A 19,327-nucleotide genomic window follows, 5' to 3' on the forward strand; every position below is an offset into this window, starting at 1 on the left:
TCTATCTGTGTAGTGTCTATCTGTCACCTTCTCAGGCATCTGTATTCCCACCTTCCCCAAAGTCACCCTTCTCTTTACTTCAGTATGTGTTCTAGAGCCAAGACACCCAGTTTGCTCTCTCAAAAGGGGAGGATACCTTTGTTATAACACGAAGATGGTGACCTTTATCGAGGTCAGAACTAGATCACCAAGATGGCAAATTTGTGGCAAGTCTTAGATGACTTGTCCTCAGCATCCTGCTGTGGTCCCCTTAACTAAGCAGGAAGTCTGGAGTTGTTTCTCTGGGGCAGTTCTTAAGCTTTATCCACTCTCCATCACAGCCTGTGTGGGAAATCTGCAGCAGCTCTTGATTTGGATGAGGAAATTCTTTATTGGGTGAGGATAGCTTGGCATAAACCTGTGAGCAGGTTTCCTGATGGTCCAGAGCCTACCTATGGCGATTTCTAAGCAAGAAGATCAGCATGGCAACAATTAGGCCAATCACAAATAAATCCCAGTATGGTCCGACGGTGTTGTCCAGTTTCAGCCATTTCCATCTCATGGTGAACTGCTGGCAAGAGGCATTCAGTCAAAAAAGAAAACAATCCTAGCATCTCACTGTAGTCAGAATCATTTCCCCTCACAAACCTACCACTGCCACCCTACCCTCAAGCCATCCCCCAGCTCCCTTCCATCTTAGAAGATGTGATCTATTTCAGGGTAGAGCCCATACACAGGCTGAACTACCACCACTAAAATAACCACAAAGATGTATAAAATTTAGCTTGACAAGTGGCACTTGCCTGTAGTCCCTGCACTGGGAAGGCTGAGGCAGAAGGATCTCAAATTTGAGGTCAATCTGGGTTACACAGTAACTTCCAGGTCAGCCTTGATGATATCATAAGGCCCTGTCTCAAAAAAAATTTCTACTCTTAAGAACTACAGTTCTCTGTGGCATCACTTGCCACCTGCCATGTGCTTACCAGTCTCAGATTTTGATGGCAAGAGCTGTATTTTGAACAAATATATATAGCACATCCCTGCTTACTCTGAACATGGAGTGTGCGGAAAGAGTGTCTGCTGAATTAATTCACTGGTTGTACTACATAGTGTCAACACATACTCAACAAGCAGAATTGCTGTGTGGTAAGTACAAGACTTTGCATTCTACTTATCAAAGAAAAGTTAACTAAAAAAAAAAAAAGACTCCCTTGGTAAGCCTCATCACTTTGTCCCAGAGTGTCTTATTCAAAATCTATTTGAGACAAACTTACATTAAAAAACAGAATATCTCGGAGCAAATGCATAGTTTCCAGTTTCATAAGGGCAAAGAACACAGGAATGTGAGCATCTGGGCTTGTCTGAGCAGCCATGTCATACAATCTTCTGGCCAGGTGAATGTCCTAGAAAGGAAGCAGTCCATCCCCATCAGGTACAGATACTTGAGAACCAGAAACTGTTTTTAGAAATGCCACAATTTATGTTTGGTAGGCAGAATGGGTCCACAAAATTGTCTACACCCTCATCATGCCAGAGCAGGAGAGGGAAGTTAAAAGTACGGGAGGAACTCAACTTGCCGCAACTGGATGGTGGGATGTGGGCGTCACATGGAAAGAATCAGAAGCAGCTCAGTGAGCCAGCAAGGAAGCAGGGGGCATGGTCTTCTTAACACTTCAGGGAACTTAATTCACTAACAATCTGAATAAGATTGAAAATGCATTCCTCCTCACTGCCTCCAGGATGGAATTAGCCTTGACTTTAGTCATAGGAGATCATAAGCAGAGTCAGGCCATTTAGACTCTTGATCTAAAGAGACCATGAGAAAATAAACATGCTGTTTTGAGGAAGGACATTTGTGACAGAAAACTAACATAGGCCTCAAAACCCTTTCTTATTATTATCCTGCATTAGTTAGCTCCTACTTGTGAGCAAAGAACTTTAGGTACTTGTGAGTACAGATCCCTGAAATAAAAGTGTAGTTAGCTACAGAATAATAATCACATAATCTCCATAGTATGAATCATGGAATGTGATTATCTGTTTCTCTCTAGGTTCTTGACAGTTTTGGATTATCTGTTCAAAACTAAGTTTAATAAGATGCTTACTGCATAGTAGGGCTTCAATCATTCTTACAGAACGAATGGGTAGGCTATTTTATCTCTCAGGTTGGAATCTGATTCCTGAATGATGTGTTACCATATTCTTTTGGGGCTTTTTCCTCATTGAATTATACCAAGGTAGAAAATTATTTTCTTTATTTTCCAACTACTTATAGCTTATGTTTTTATTTTTATTTTGTTTGCTTAACATTGATGAAAAGGCTTCTAAGGAGTATTCCTTTAAAACATTTTTTTTTTTTTTTGGTTTTTTCAAGACAGGGTTTCTCTGTGTAGCTTTGTGCCTTTCCTGGAACTCACTCTGTAGCCCAGGCTGGCCTTGAACTCACAGAGATCCTGAGTGCTGGGATTAAAGGCGTGCGTTACCACCGCCAAGTGGAAGCCAGAGGCCAACTTTCAGGACTCTCCTTCCACTATGTGTGTTTCATACATTGAACAAGATGTCTTTCTGTATGCTGTGAATATGTGTAGCTCCCATTAGATAATAAATAAAGCTGCATTGGCCTATGACAGGGCAGGATGGAGCCAGGTAGGGAAAATCCAAAAGAGAAAGTGAGAGAAGAAGGGTGGAGTCCAGGAGCAACAAGATGCCAGCAGACCGGTAACGCCACGGCCATGTGGCAACGTATAGATTAGCAGGAATGGGTTAAGATGAAAGAGCTAGCTAGCAAGAAGCTGAAGCCATGGGCCATACAGTTTGTAATTAATATAAGCCTCTGAGTAATTATTTTATAAGTGGCTGTGGGACTCTCAGGTGGGAGAGATTCTTCCGGACTGCTGGGCAAGGCGGGACCAGAGAAACTTCCGGCCACAGTGGTCAGGCTTGGTGGCCAGCTCCTTTACCCACTGATCTGTCTCTCTGGCTCGGGAGTGTTGTTTTTGTTTTTTTTTTTTTTTTTTTTTGGTTTTTCAAGACAGGGTTTCTCTGTGTAGCTTTGCGCCTTTCCTGGATCTTGCTCCATAGACCAGGCTGGCCTCGAACTCACAAAGATCCGCCTGCCTCTGCCTCCCGAGTGCTGGGATTAAAGGCGTGTGCCACCACCGCTTGGCAGGAGTATTACTTTTAAAGCATCTTTCCCAGAACTGTGTTTTTGTTGGGCATCTATGTATTATGGAGAGTTTTTTCTTTTTCCCCCAGAAATTCACATTGTTTTTGGTTCTGGGGATTGAATTCAACACCTCATACATGCTAGGCTACCAAGCTGCATTCTCAAACCCAGGTTGAGGCTTCAATAACGTGTGAGCCCTTGGGGCCTCTGCTAACCCTTTTCTCATGTGATGTTCCTTCGGCTGTGTGCTGCTTATCATGTTCCTCTCTCTGCATTCCTTCTCTCCCTCCCTGACCCCCTACGGAAGCAGGGTCTTACTGTGTGACCCACGCTTGGCCTTGAACTCACAATCTTCCAGACAGCAGCCTCCTGAAGGCTGGGATCACAGGTGTGTGCCACCACACCTAGCTCGTTTCTCAAAGACTTCTAAAGCTTCGAGGTCTGCTAAATAAATTTGTTGGAAGGAAAAAAATGCTCACCTAAAGTACTTAAAATTCAAGAGATTGGGACAGATCTTCCTAGCAAGAAAGAAAATAGACATTGTGAACTGTGGTCTATGTCTTTAATTCCAGCCCATTCAGTGTGTGTGTGTGTTCATAGGCCAGCGGGGTGCACCTTCTATCAGCCCACGTGTGGAAGGCATATCGACTCAAATGACGTGGAACTGGGCAGCTTTTGTCAATAATTGAGGTGTTCACTTACTGTTTTTTGTTTTTTATTGTTATTATTTGTGTGTTTGTGAAGGCACATGTCACAGCACATGTGTGGAGTCATGACAACTGGATCGCCCTACATTTTAATGTGAGTTCCATGTCGCCAGACACAGCAAGTGCCTTTACCAGCCGAGCCACCTCACTGGCCCTTGTTTTTGATTTTTGAGATAGGACTTCATGTAGCCCAGGCTGGCCTCAAACTCACTACATAACAGGATGACCTTGAAGTCCCGATCTTCCTGCTTCTTACCTCCCAAGTGCTGGAATTACATGTCTGTAATTCTTAAATTAATCATCATTAATTTAATTAATGATTAAGTTAATCATTATTAGTTTATTTCTTGAGGCATAGGAATCTCCATTCATTTATGTGATCTGGAGTTTAAAAATGGCAAGAAGTACCTATAAGTAAGATGGGCATACATGCCTTGCTCAACAGACTTTGAAGTTTGCAGAGGGGTGAGATGGGATATGAAAAATCTTCCTTTAAAATTCCAGAAAAAGAAATTCTTGCATGCTTCTAGCTAATAAGGGCAACTCAAATAAAGGAATTTTCATAGCTAAACTCTAGAAATGACTCCTCATTCCTTGACTTTACTTAGCAAAAGGTTCATACCACTGAAACAAACAAACGAAAAGTCTTCTTTTGATGTATATTGTTCTGAGGATGCCCAGGACTCAGTAAACAAGTCCACCGCATACCTAATCAACTTAGACATAACTTGTACTCTGTACATGAGAGTTTACTTTAAAGTCAGTGGTTCAGGTTAGGTGGATCAATCTCTGACTTTTCTCAAAGAACATGTTCTAACTAAAATATCAGGTGTGCCACAGTACTGCTTAATGTGCTCATATGTTCAAAATGGCTGCCCAAGAGGCAGACTTCTCCGACAAGGAAGCATGACACACAGGTTCTCCAGGCCCAAATATTTTAATATCATCAAAGATTTCCTATACTAAAATAGACCATGTGAATAGAAAGGTGGTTGTTTGAGTAATTTATTTTCATTTTCTTATTATGATTGTATCTCTCGGAAATTAGGGGAAACTGATATTATAGAACTGAATAGGGAAAAAAAACCTCAACATAACCCTCCAGTGCAGAGGGAACTACAGATAATATTTTATACACATTCTTCCAGCAGATGATATACTTTCCCCAGAGGACATTGTAATCTCTTTGAAGATTATTTTGTTTTGTCCCTTGTGGTGGTATTGTGTTCCCCCAAAATATTGTGCACCCCAATAAACTTATCTGGGGTCAGAGATAGAACAGCCACTAGATACAAAGGCTAGAAAATGGTGGCACTCACACCTTTAATCCTAGCATTCCAGAGGCACAAATCCGTCTGGATCTCTGTGAGTTCAAGGCCACACTGGAAACAGCCAAGCATGGTGAATTACGCCTTTAATCCCAGAAAGCAGCCTTTAATTCCAGGGAGTGATGGCAAAAACAGAAAGATATATAAGGCGTGAGGACCAGAAACTAGAAGCATTTGGCTGGTTAAGCACTTGGCTGGTTAAGCTTTCAGGCTTCTAGCAGCACAGTTCAGCTGAGAACCATTCGGATATGAGGACACAGAAGCTTCCAGTCTGAGGAAACAAGACCAGCTGAGAAGTTGGCCAGGTGAGGTTAGCTGTGGCTTGTTCTGTCTCTCTGACCATCCAGCATTTCACCCCAACAACTGGCCCTGGGTTTGATTTTATTAATAAGACTCTCTAAGATTCATGCTACAGTCCCTGACCCCAGAGCCAAGCCCACTACTTCATAATGTGAACAATCACCTGGTAAATATACAGATGAGTGAATGAAAACCAGGCCATAACATGGCATTCTAGAAGTAGGTATCTTTTAAACCTGGGAATATATTGAAAGAGTTGAGGGGGAGGAATATATTGCTTAGAATATATTTAGAAGGGAAATGGTATACGAGGCTGTTGTTATCAAGGACAGTTAAGTCAAAGAAGGCATTGAATTTAAAGAAAGAAGTCTAGGATTTATAATGCCAGTAAGGTATTTTCAGTTTGTGTGTTTGTCTATCTGCATTGCCTTTGGGGGACAGTAAAGGAGGTGGCAGTTTGAAGGAGTTACACTTTATCCACAATAACATAGTAGTGGTAGATGACTTAAGTATTCCTTAAGGTAATGCTAACACTTGTAACAAATAAACTCCCCAAATTCAGGGACATAATACCAAAATGTTTGTTTTTACCTTTAATCAACATTTTAACGTGGATGTTCCTGGGTGGTAGAGGATTTTCTTCACTGGTAATTAAGGGACTCTTTCCATTAAGTGGTTCTGCATTTCCCCAGAGCCTCTGCTTTCTGCTGTGTTCCATCCACAAAGTGCAAAGGGACTAGGAAGAAGCTCTATTTACTTACTGACTGCCTTAGCACAAATGGCACCTTTCACTTAAGCTGTTGGGGGGGAGGGGCGACACATGGATGCAAAGGATGTTGGGAAATGTAGTCTAACAAGACAGACATTCCTCCATAATTGTTCTAAAGACCAGAGATTCTAATCTTTAGTGGGCAGAGGTACTTCTGGTAGAAACTTAATGGGAGAACATCAGAACTGAAGGCACCGCGTAGCCTTTGCAACAGACCAACGCGATAAAAAATTCAGACCTGATCCAGAGTCGAGACAGTTGGAATAGCCAGTAGGAATGGACAGCAGGCTTTGTTCATGGTTAAGCTTCGGAAATAATTTAAAAATATAAACTGCAAAAGAGTCTCGTTGTAATTTGTCAGCTGAATGCTTGCGTTTTTAAGTTTCTATCCTCAGTTAATTTTACCATCCTTCCAGCAAAACAGGCACCATCTTGATCAGGTGAGCTGAGTCTGCTTGCAGATGGTCCTTGTATCTGGGCTTGGAGTGCTGATACTCCCCCACAGCAGGAGGAGTTGGGGAGGGTCATTGGGCCCTCAATTCGGTATCCAGCTGCTTCTCACAGCCCTTTGTAAGTCTGTCCTATTTGCACGTGGCCACAGGGAGGCGCTAGAGTATACAGGCTTGGGAAGCTCAGGGGAGGGGGGTCCATCTTTTCAGCTATGGAGAACCCAACGTCCATGCTGGATAGAAACTTGCCAGCGTGGCTGCTTTGGGGTCACCCACTGTCCTGTCAGTAACTCCTGACTCATGTTCTGTAAGTAAAGCCCTCCCCATGCCCCATTAGTTCCCCAGGGTGAACTTTGGAGGAACCATTCCTCTGTTCACATCTCTGGCAGAGAAAGATTTGGGAAATGAGGTGTTGTTCTACGTTCCTACAGCGATGCAGTCTGTCCTGACCCCGAGTTTAGATCAAGCAGCCCACTGAACTGAGGTGCTTCTCAGTGAGGCTGTTAGGATAAGTCGTCTGCGTTACCTTAGGTCCAGCGTATGTTCCCAAAGACAAAAGAGCGCACCAGAGGCTCGTATTTTTACAGCGACTCCACAAGAGTTGATGGATACCTCACTTTCATTCCTTGAACTCAAGATTTTACCAAATATGACTCCTTCAACCTTCTTACATTCTCAGAGGCTCTCTGGAAGTGACATAACACTCATTTTTCTCACTGGTTCGCATGAAGATTTAGGGTAACAAGAACTGGGAAGTGCCACGCTGAAGAAATGGACAGTATGTGATGATGAACACTAGAAATGTCATGCTCCTAACACCTTTGTAGTAAGTTTGGGGCCTGAACTTGCTGGGATGCTTATTTTTGAAAATTAGAGTCACTTAATTAATTTGTCTGAGATGACAAAATTAATAAAGTTTGCCCTAAACACTTGATTATTTTTCTAATTGCTAAATGAAGAGATCAGTAAGGACAAAACGGAGTGATCTCTCATCAGCTAAATCTAAAGTCCTGATGGAGGTTGAGCACAGCTCCCGGTTTCTTTCTTTTTTTCTCTCTCTTTGGTTTTTATTTGCCCCCCCCCCTCTGGTTTTCAGTGTAGATGCTTTCTGTCAAAACAACAACCAGAGGAACAAAAAAAATCCATAAGACCTCCCGTGAGGAAAGTTGATCAGTTTGATCACAGTGAGCGACCTGTGAGTTAAGAGGAAACCTGGCAGGAAAGACTAGAAAAGGAGTCAGAGAGACGAGCCTGTGGCTGTATTTCCAGTGTGGAACGGATGTCCCAACAGCGGCTATCTGACTAGAGAAGAGAGCGCGCAGCCAAGAGGTTCACTGGGGGGGCCTGGGGGGAACCAAAGCCTCTGGGTGACGTCCGAAAGCTGGGCCCTGGACAGTGTGTTGTTCTTTCCTGCCATCTTGGCCGCCTGTCGTGAGAGGACGCTCCATTCTGCCTCTGGGGATGCAGGAGAAAATGGTCTCACTGTGGTGAGGAGGTGGCTGTTAAGAGAGGGTCCTGTTTTGAGTCACCCCAGGTAGGAGAGCTAACTTAGTGGACACACAAGGTGGGGTCATGGCTTTTCTTGGGTTTTGGTGTTTTACATGAGGAATTTATGAATAAAAGCCGGGATCTTATTGAAACCTTAGCAGCTGTTCAAATTCCCTTCTGAGCTAAATGACATCATTCCACATGCTATTTAACTCCAAGGCCCGTTCACACAGCCTTGTTCATTTCCTTCTCTACACTGGCGGGTGGGGGGGGGGGAGTAGGCCAGGTATTATTAGTTCTGTGTCACTGACGTGGATGGCAGTGGGACGCGGAAGGTCAACGAATGACATCCGGAGAAATCCCCAACTGAACCACTTGCTTCTGTACATTTTACAAACAGGTAGCTCACGTCTGCTAGGAATGGGAGACTGGGCTGGATTTGGAGTTGGCCCGATTTGGGAGGCTGATGAGAAATGATCAGGCGAAGGCAGACTGCAGGGAGGTCAAGACAGTGGGGTCTGCATCACTGGGCAGTCGGGCCTAAGAAGCCTTTGACTGTAGACAGCACTGGCTGGCCAATTCTCAGGAAACTCCCCACCAGTGACTCTCAATCGCTAGTCCTACTGGACTGAAGAAGAAAACACAGACAGCCAGTAGTGTTTCACTCTAGAAATATTTAGGAATATAAACACCGTGGAGAGAAACATGCTTTGTTACTAAGAATGACTCTTGTCAGTCCCATTTTTTTTTTCCCCTGAAAATGTTTGGGATCAGACATGCTTTGCATAAAATTCTGGATCCACTACTAAAGAAATTCTGCAAACTTGGCCAAATGACTTTATATCCGAAGTGTAGATTCCTTATGCATATAAGGGCAGAGTGCTTACCTCAATATCTCTGTCTGTCTGTCTATCACACCTAACCAAAACTGGTTAATATTGGCATTTAATATACCTGCCTCCTCCTTTCAGACTTTTAACACATCTCTGCCGGATTGCGCCCACTGACTAAAGGGTTTTCCCCACTAGCGTTTGTACTGTTAGCTTGCTTTCATTAATGAATATGCCTTCAGCCAGATGTGGTCTCTATAGTCTCCTAGTTCTCTTTAGAGTGCCCAGTATGGTGTTACGGAGATAATGGCTGCTTTCTGAGACATTTCTGGATTAATGAATGCCACCTTAATCTATAGACTGGGCCTCATTCCACCTTGCTGTTGTGACTGACAGTTTAGGAGTTGGTGGAGATGCATAAGTCATGTCAGTGAAAAAGTGGAGAGGAATGTATGAATTAGGATTGGTCCAAATTAGATTTCTTCCACTCATTAATTATGTACTTGGTATAAATGAGGATATGAAGGTAATAGGGTAATTATATATGTTAGCATGAGGGAGAAGGACTCTTTTCTTTCTTCTACAGTGATAACATCAATGGAATTCCAAACATTTATAGATTTTCTCTTCTCACACAGCCGTCATTACTAGCTTTGAACCAATGCAGTTACCTTTGCGATACCCAAGCCATGTTCATACATGTAGGCCAGATTGAACATGGCTTGTGCACTGTGATGCTTGTCTGCTGCAATGCTGTAGTGTGTGGCTGCCGTTTCATAGTCTTTCTTAGTCCCATAACCATAGTAATGGTAATCTCCAATTTTCACTCTAGCAAAAGCATTCCCTGAGAGAAATAGCGGAGAGAGAGAGAGAATAGTAACCCAAGTGATTCATGTATAGTCCTCAGTAAATCAACCTAATAAACTGTAAAAACACCGAATACACACACTTATATACATGTATACAATGAAATATTCAAAATCTCACAGTTAAGATTACATATACTATATGAAACACAAGACACAACACTCAATGCTAATAGTCTTCATTGCAGGATAATATTCATGATTATAATGTTCTGAAAGAAATGATAAACAACACAAATTTGTATTTAGAGACAGGACGACAACTCCTGGAAAACTGAATCCTATCTTTCCTGCCCTTAGAATTCCTTTCTAAAACTCTACTCTGATGTGACAGTGGCCACATAAGGGCAAGGCAAGAACTCCAAGGCTCTTAATTACTAAAATTGCTCTGGAGCCTAGTCTGGCACTTGATAAATATTTATGGAACGATCATGCTAGGATATTTTTAGAAAATGCCTTCCCAAGAGGTAATTTAGGATATTACTTTCCAATAAACATGGATATGTAGATATATCAAAGAGGGAGGAAATCACATTACTTTTAAAGATTTGTGGCATCATTCTTTTGAAGGCCATTTAGAAATGGCTTTTAAGTGTGTGTATGTATCTCAGGAGATGGCCATGCTTCTGTTCCCTGAAAGAATGTCGGTTGAAAGGATGAGGGAAAATTCATGTTGGACATTTGTCCCAGCTGTGGCCAATGTTTCACAAGATCCAGGCTTTCTTGGAAAATGGAAACCATGTGTATTAGGGTCTGAGGCATGTCTTGAGATACAGGACTTCTTCAAAAATTCTTTCTCAATCTGGCCCAGTACAGTGGATTTTTTTTTTTAGTTATACCTTTGGGTAACAAAGTTCCTCTAAACTTCTAGTGTCTCCTGTTAAAGCACAGATACTTCACAGATATGTGACACCACGAGCCATCTTTGTTTCTGTCTGAGCAGAGGTAACATTTTAAAAGTCTTAAGCTGATGAAGACATTAGGTTTCAGATTTTGCTTCCTACATAATTAACACAAAATGTATAGGCAAGTGGGAGCAAGGACTGACGGGGATGGCGCTCAAGCAAGGATAATTATAGAGGCCAGGAGAGACATGATGCGTCAAAGAGAAACCCACTCCATCTCTAATTTTGTTCGAAGCTGTCATGCTGACCACAAGGTTCCTTCTTGGCCATAGTCACAAAGGGATGGGACACTTGTGTATTCTTAAGCTTTTCAGTTAAGAGCATGATCCCCCAAGTCCCTGAGAATGGAGGACAGTGAACAAGCCTGTCCTCAGAGCAACAGTAGTACCCTAACGAGGGCCTGTGGCAATTCCGACAGGCTCCTGTTGACTAGAGAGAGATTTCTACTGCAATTCCACAGATGCAAGGTGGTTCTGAGCCCTGATGTCTCAGTACTCTCTTCATATGAAGCAGCTGCTAAAAGAAGCATTAGTGGCTAATTGAAAGTTTTCATTATTAGATTTCCTGCCTTTTGTGAGCCAGTCAGCAGCCATAACTTTGAGATGGGTGTGTCTGACCTTTTTGACACAATGATTTTGAGCAACTTGGCAAGCTGTGTGTGTGTGTGTGTGTGTGTGTGTGTGTGTATTCTATTTAATATTAATATCTCTTCATTTTCAGCTTCTCTTTTCTTTGGTCCAATTTCCGCACCATTTCCTGGCTTGAAATAAACGTGTATTTGTTGCAACTGAGCTGATTTGCCATGGCTGAGAGATTGCTAGCATTGTTTTTCTCACTCCAAATGAGGTCTTTATTGCATTTTACAAAACACGGAATTTCTCACTGAACTCGCAGTGATGGCCTGCTGCTGTCTAGCCGGCCCAGCCGGGTCTGTGAAGGCACCACTGTGGCTTTGTTCCCTCTGCTTCATATTAGCACCAGCTGAGAATCATTTTTTATCCTATTGCATCCTGTTAAAAGGGATGATTCAGCCTTAACAGGAGATGATTTCAGGAAACCTAATTGGAAATAAAATTGCTCTCTTATTGCTAGAGTTCCTCACACGTCCAAATGCCAACCGTGACAGCTGTGCAACATCTCTCTGGTTTTAATACTATAATTTTAGGGGGGGGAATGGGGAGGGACACGGTGATTCAAATGCCACCTGACAGTACTGTTCCGAGCAATGTTGGTGTACATTCCTTACCACATGTGAAACCAATGAGTAGGAAGGCCTTGAGGAGGCTGAGAAAGGATTTTCCCACTTTTTTTTTTTTTTAAATTTTAACGTATTGACGGTGAGAGTAAAGATCTGAAGTGTGTTGTCAACATCAGTGTCTCACTTTAGAAAAGTCAAACATAGTCGGCACATAATTAATTTTGCCTACAGACTCATAGAGACACAGGTCACATCTCAGGTTAGCTCAGTAAACAACTCAGCAAATGAATGACTAAAGCCAGATGAAGAAAATTGTTTTCTTGAGTAAAATTATCATGTTTCAAACAACAGTTCTGGTACCATGGAGACAGAGATGAATTCCTAGGGCTTGCTAAACTAAGGGACTTTGAGACTAATGAAGAAAATGAATTCTCAGAAATGACCTCTAACAGCAGTATAATTCAAAGTGCCCTCTGCTTGACACCCTGGTACCTCTCTGCCTCTGTGCCCAACAACACAGCTGAAGCGCAGCAGATGAATAGTCATGGCTATGGTCCAGCTATGTGCCTAGTTTGATCTGTTTTATACCTTGAATGGCAGCTCGGTTCCATAGCAGAAGTGCCATTGGATACATCTTCTCTTTTCCCAGAATTTTAGCCTTTTCTAAAAGGAAAAAGAAAAAAAAAAAAAGAACTATTGCATGAAAAAGGCTTAAATGAGGACATAGTAAGCCATTTGTGCATATGTATGGTTGGGGAATTTTGAAAATTGTATCTTACTAGATTCCAAAATGAATGCTGAATTGCTTTGAGCTACTTCGTATCCCATTTCTGCAAGCAGTGCATACTGAATAAGAGAAGAGTCTACGTCGCCATCCTTATAGGCGAAGTAGGCTGTCAGGAACTTCTCAGCCCAGTGGCCTAGTTCACAGACACCTTTATACAGCTGAAGACGGAAAGAGAAACCAAACAGGCTAGTTAGCTTCATCCCACACGGTGATCTGTGATCCTCATCTCCAGCTTCCGCTGGCTGAGCAGGCAAGAACTTTTTTCTGCAATTGCCTGGCTTTTTGAAAATTATTTAGAGTGAAGAATTAATACATCTATAGGCACACAGGTTCTCAGGGTAGTTTTGTCTCTGGCACATTGCTCTCCGGCTCCTTTTAATTTGTGTAGTAGACTTTCCTGGCTTGGAGGCTCTCCGACGGATAAGCCTATCAATTTGGAGGGCTTTGTTGTTGATGGTGTCATTTTACAGGCACTGGTGCTCTGCATGGAAGAGGCTACAGCTGATGTGGAAATGAGAAGGAAGGGGAAGTCAGTGCCTGAGGGTATAGGTGACATAATGGGAAGGGAGGTGTGCAGAGCTCCGTGGGGACAAATGTCAACTTAGCTGAATAGCCCTTATGTAACCAAAAGAGGTTAGCCATACATAATTCATTAGGAAGTTGGCAAAGGAACAAATCTAAAGATAGATTATTAACTGGCAGCTTTGGAAATGAGCTTCAGAGGGACCAGATTGCAACGTGGAGGTATTTATACTGGTGCAGCGGACATATTTAATAAATCAATGAAGGGCATTACGGTCCTAAAAGCATTCTTTTGAAAAGTACATTACTGGCTCAGGCTGAAAGAACCCACTTTCTCAATTGTCATCCGAATCATCAAAAATCTAAGGACCCTGTTTTCTGGGAAGGAATGGGCTATATTTTCTAGGCTAAATCAAGCCTGCCTTTCCCGAGTAGTGACTCCCAGTCTCACTGGGAGTGCCAGGTTGCTCTGGTGGTTTGACTGAAGGCTGAAACAGAGCTTCTAAACTGAATCCAGAGGCCAACTCTGACTGTGCTGAGGAGCCAAACTCCAGAGAGGAAGGGGTCATTTCTTTTCTTCTCTCTCCCAATTTAAGTTACACTCCTGTTTTTCCTCCTGTCAAATGGTGGTGTTCATTGCCAACTGTGAGAAAAGAGTGATAAAACAAAGACAACGACCTACTCTGTGTGACTAATGGAAGAGCTGTAACAGAAACCCCAGGTTTACCTCTACGGCCGTTCTGCAGGATCTCAGCACCCCTGTTCCAGTTGCGTACATCTCGGCTAGGTAATAAATGGCGAGAGGCTGCCCACTCTGAGAGGCCAAGTAAAAATATTTGAAGGCAAGTTTATAATCCTTCCATACTCCAAAGCCAGCTGAAAATTAAAATTCTTTTAAGTCACTCAATTTAAAAAAAAACAACATTCTATAGATATAATGGTCATAGTGATACCCACAAGTCTAAAAAGGATGGGAAAAGACTGAGAACTGTAAGTAAAACTACTTTAGGTTCACTATTTTTGGGACAAGTGGTTGAGTTACTCTATGATCTTTACCCAGTCAGAAAATTAAGAAAGAAGGGCTGTTCAGTTTCATGTACATAAGGAGACCAAGAAGTGTGTGATCATGGGAGTTTCTCTGTGATCATACCGTATCGTCTCTCTCTGTCTCTCTGTCTGTCACACACACACATACACACACACACACACACACACACACACACACACACACACACACACACACACACACTCCATGTAGATCTTAACCAGCCACAAACACAGAACAGGGAAATCCCAGGTCCAGGAAGAACAGCCCTGTCTGAGCTCATGATTGGAGGAAGGAGAGGCAGAGAGGCATTTGGTGCTGGGCAGTCAGTAGATCTCTAGCAGGAGAGGTTCTTGGCTCAGTTCTCTTGTTACTGTTATTCCTCTTTATGAGTCATTCCCATCTAGGGACTTCACTTGCAAAAAAGAAGGACCTTTCCCTGGATTGGCTTTACATTCCCTTCCAGCTCAAAGGTTTCCTGGCTTTTAACAACAGTGCCACACGGGAATTAAGCTAGAGCCGTGGCTCAGCCTGGTATGGTGGCACACACCTGAAATCACAACACTCTGGAGACTACAGAAAGAGGCCAGTGAGTCTAAGGCAGCTCAGACTTCATAGTGAGACTCTATGTCTAAACTGATAAGTAAATAAATAAAACTTGAAAAAAAATTAAAAAGAGCAGAACATCTGGTGACAGATCACTTGGGATTGAATCCCAGCCTGTCTGTGTAGTCTTGGGTAAGATGTGTGGGCCTTGGTATGACTCAGTCTGCTCAGCTGTAAGCTGTGGGGTATCCGTATGTTGAGAGAGTACAATGAACTGGAACATGTAAAGCCATTACTATTACTCTTCCTAGACGCTCCAGGAATTGGACAGATCTAAACTGAGGACTTAGAGTGAGTTAGGAGAACACAATGTCAAACATATAGTACAAAACAGGCCCCCTAGAGCTGGACCACAGTGGCAAACATCGGCAGACTTCTTGACTAGATGTGACCTACTTGAGAGAGTTGGCTGTTGTCCAGGCTCCATCTCGGCCATGATGGACTTGGTGAGGGCATGTTCAGATGTCTGGGATTTGTCCTGACCACTCACTCTTCGAACAAATGCCCATCACTGTCTGGTGCCCTTTCCTCTAACTACCTCGCTATTGCTCTAAGAAGGCAGTATTTTTTTGCCTGTGAACTAACTGAGGGCAACTCCACCTTATCTTCCCTCACTCGTCCCTCTTCACCATCCTCCCCCAAGTTCATGTACCTGTACTTTCACTTGCCTTCCAGTGCTGCAGGATGAGAAATCCTACTTCTCTGTCAAGACCCTGAGGCCTCCACCAACCTGGGATCAATCAGATCTTAACGCCACCAACCCCTTTTCCCAGAACCTCCTTTTATCAATTATAATTATGCTCATGTCTCTCATCATGTTATAAAAATTCCTTCTTGGATGTTGTTCCCTTCAGTTCCTTTTCTCTCTTAGAGATCACATTTTGGAAATACTATTTTTCTTCTTTCTCGCCTTGTAGTCACACCCTAACCCACTGTCAACCAGTCCTCATTCCAATAAACACAATAATCTCACCAAGATTCTCCATATTGACCAAACAATAAGGATACTGAATCATTTCTCTTTCCTTCCCTCCTCATTCCCCTCTTCCTTCTCTCCCCTCCCTCCTGGCTTTTCACTTCCTCCCCCTCTCCTCTCTGCCCTGCCCCCAACTCTCTTCCTCCACCTCCACTACTCTATCACCAGACTTTGTGCTACGTTATCAGTAAAATGTACACAGTATCTGCAAAGTTCTGTCTTTTAGCCCTTTTGGATCCCTGTCAACCCTTCTCCCTTTCCAGGATTTTGTTCTTTTTGACAACCATGCTTCTTTGGCTTATCCTTTCAAGATGCCAAAAGGGATCACCAGATTTATGAGCATAGCCACATCTCCCTTTTCTCACATTCTTTCTTTTTCCTTTGCAAGCTCAACTACTCTTAACTTACACCTATATGTTTATGTCTCAGATCTTTCTCCTTAACCTTGACCTCTCTTGTGAGTGCCATCGTTACTTCTGGATGTGTATGTACGCTGCTATCACAAGAACCTCAAATCATATATATTTCAAATTTTATGTGCATTGATGTGAAGGTGTCAGATTCCTTGGAACTGGAGTTATGACAGTTGTGAGCTGCCATATGGGTGCTGGGAATTGAACCCAGATCCTCTGGAAGAGCAGCCTGTGCTCTTAACCACTGAGCCATCTCTCCAGTCCTCGAACCTCAAAGTTAACCTAGTCAAAGGTGGGCATCCTGCCTCTGCATCTCCCCACCCTTTCAACTAATGTCCAAGTCTTTAGGCTTCTTTGAAGCTCTCTTTAAACTGATGCCTTAATGTTCTTTGCAAGCCACTCACAGCAACCCTTTGATGCTTGTTATATGTGGAGAAGATTTACTAATGCATACATCGTTCTAAATGAAGTAGCCATATTTGTGGTACCTACAGTAGTACATGAAGCCTAGCTGGAACTGTGCATTAGGCCATCCCTTCTCTGCAGCTTTCTGGAAGTATTTAAGTGCTTCACCATAATTCTGCAAGATAATTACACTTATTACTCAAAGTTATATGCATAACTCCATGGTAACAACCACTTTCCAGCTTAAGAGTACTGTCAGTGTCCTATAGGCTAGTTAAAATAGCACCAGAAATATAATACATTTTCATTATTATATTAGATTCCATAAAGAAATCATTATGTTATTTCATTATGAATTGTATTTTTCTGTATTGGTAGTTGTTTTTTTTAGATGAGGGAAGGTCACTCAAAAGACATATTAAGCTAAGAAGATAAATTTCTCTATCAATAAAATCCTCAGGAGGCAGCTGTTTCAAAAGCTAGTTTGACCCTGTGAGTCTCAGACACAACTGTGGATGCTATTCTTGTCACATATTTGTTCCTCTGTCTCTTTGGCAAAGATTTTACTGAATCATTTCATTCTCTGTCAGATATACTGGTTTGTCTAAACCAAACAATAAAAGCTAATTTCTATACATTAATGCATAACCATTAATGTTAACCGCAAAAATGCTAGAAATATGTTGAAGGGATGGCAAGGTTATTGAACTTACCACAGGAACACCTTTTCCATGAAAGTAAAGGAGACCAAGTCCATGAAGACCAATTGCATTGCCCTAGAAGAATTTAAAAAATCTGTGAAAAGGAAAACTACTGCAAAATCAATTCAAGTATTTCAAACGCACCCAGTAAGAAATGGCCAAGGCCATCAATTAGGAGGATGGCAATTCATTTGGCCTCTCTAGCACCCTTTCATACCTTTATTTCATCACCCCTGTGACTAGAAGAACAAAACAGAAGGAAATAGAAGTCAGATTTTTATTTCATTCTTACATTTAGCACTTAGTGCTTGCTTTGTGGGTGATTCCATAAGAGGCACTGGGCAGAGTAAAGGTAAACTCTGCCTTGGGGGTCGCGAACTCCTGGGTTCTGAGCCATATCAAAGAAGTGGGTCACCTTTCTTTCCCTTTCCTTCTTTCCTTCCTTCCTTCCTTCCTTCTTTCCTTCTTTCCTTCCTTCCTTCCTTCCTTCCTTCCTTCCTTCCTTCCTTCCTTCCTTCCTTCCTTCCTTCTTGCCTGTCTGCCTGCCTGCCTTCTTTCCTTCCTTCCTTCCTTCCTTCCTTCCTTCCTTCTTGCCTGTCTGCCTGCCTGCCTTCTTTCCTTCCTTCCTTCCTTCCTTCCTTCCTTCCTTCCTTCCTTCCTTCCCTCTTTTCAGTTAGTTTTGTTTGTTTTAAAGTTCTTACCAAATAGCCCAGGCTGTACTCAAACCTACAATCATCCTGCCTCAGTGTCTCAAGTGCTAGGATTATAGGCCGACACTGCCAAGCCCTGTTATGTGGGTCTTATTCCTTAGTCATGCTAAATGTAGTAAGTCTTGAAGTAAAATAAGTTGAGAATGTTGTGGACAGATAAAAGGGGGTACTTGACTGTTTGGTTGAGGCTAGGAACATGGGAGAATCAAGTTACCCTGGTAGTGACATTTGAGCCAAGACTTGAAGGATGGATTCATTTTCTAGAATGGGAAGGTCTATTCAAACGATTGTTACCTAATTTGTCTAAAGGGAATTGACATCAATAGCCAAACAATATTTCAGGACATTGGATTTCAATGCAACCACTGCTAACAGTTAATAATTTATTATTATTATTATTATTATTATTTATTATTATTTGTATGTATTACATGTGGTGTATGTTTATTCAAATTCACCTGCTCATGACATGACAAATGTCCAATGCTAAATTACCATTTCTGTTTCTAATTTGTACTTAGAACTCTAAAAATGGGGTGCTTTCAATACAGGCAGGGCAGTGCTGCATGAGCACTTGTTCTGGTGTATCGATATTTAGTGTGCCAGTACTAGGTGAAGGGGGAGCCTTAAAATGACAGGCCATGTGGCTCATGGTAAAGCTCTTTGGTGTGCAAGTAGAACAACCTGAGTCATAGCCCTGGGGCCTATGGCAGCCACAGTTTCCTGAAAGGTGTTCTCTGATCTCCATATGTGTTCTCTGATCTCCATATGTTGTGGGATGCACACACACACACACACACACACACACACACACACACACACACACAGTGACTTTCCAACAGAGAGTTCCCTCTTTTCTTCTCTCCCCTCATGTCTTTTGCCCTCTGGTGGCTGTGTAAGAAGCCCGAGCTTGGCCACTTGGCTTTCGTTCAGCAGATCTGTGCATCGATCTGTTTTATAGGCTTACAGAGTTTCCTCAGGAAGTTAAATTCTGATAAAAAGCTCTCCAGTGTCTCCTAACAACCTAAATTTAGTTCTGTGGATGCAGCCAGAGCATGCCCCCGTGACCTGGGAAGAGCACAGAAGCAGAGAAGGCATATTTTAAATACCATCTCAAGAATCCCAGCTTTGAGCCTGTGCCTTTCAAAGGACTGAATATTATAAAAAATCCTTTGGA

At 42.5% G+C, this 19,327-nt stretch overlaps 1 protein-coding gene across 1 annotated transcript in view; it reads right to left on the minus strand.

The window, feature by feature from the left end:
* Positions 1–427: 427 nt before the first annotated feature.
* Sel1l2 (SEL1L2 adaptor subunit of ERAD E3 ligase) overlaps positions 428–19,327 on the minus strand; it is a 68,859-nt gene continuing 49,959 nt past the window's right edge. The window contains exons 11-18 of the mRNA XM_052725795.1: positions 17,453–17,515; positions 16,827–16,914; positions 14,022–14,170; positions 12,765–12,930; positions 12,574–12,648; positions 9,688–9,860; positions 1,254–1,382; positions 428–547 (exon numbers count right to left, since the gene is read on the minus strand). Of these exons, the coding sequence (XP_052581755.1) occupies positions 428–547; positions 1,254–1,382; positions 9,688–9,860; positions 12,574–12,648; positions 12,765–12,930; positions 14,022–14,170; positions 16,827–16,914; positions 17,453–17,515 (963 nt within the window). The remainder of the gene's footprint in view (positions 548–1,253; positions 1,383–9,687; positions 9,861–12,573; positions 12,649–12,764; positions 12,931–14,021; positions 14,171–16,826; positions 16,915–17,452; positions 17,516–19,327) is intronic.

The sequence above is a fragment of the Peromyscus californicus genome, unplaced genomic scaffold (assembly GCF_007827085.1).
Source record: "Peromyscus californicus insignis strain IS unplaced genomic scaffold, ASM782708v3 Scaffold_7__1_contigs__length_154581171, whole genome shotgun sequence".
Taxonomy (NCBI): domain Eukaryota; kingdom Metazoa; phylum Chordata; class Mammalia; order Rodentia; family Cricetidae; genus Peromyscus; species Peromyscus californicus.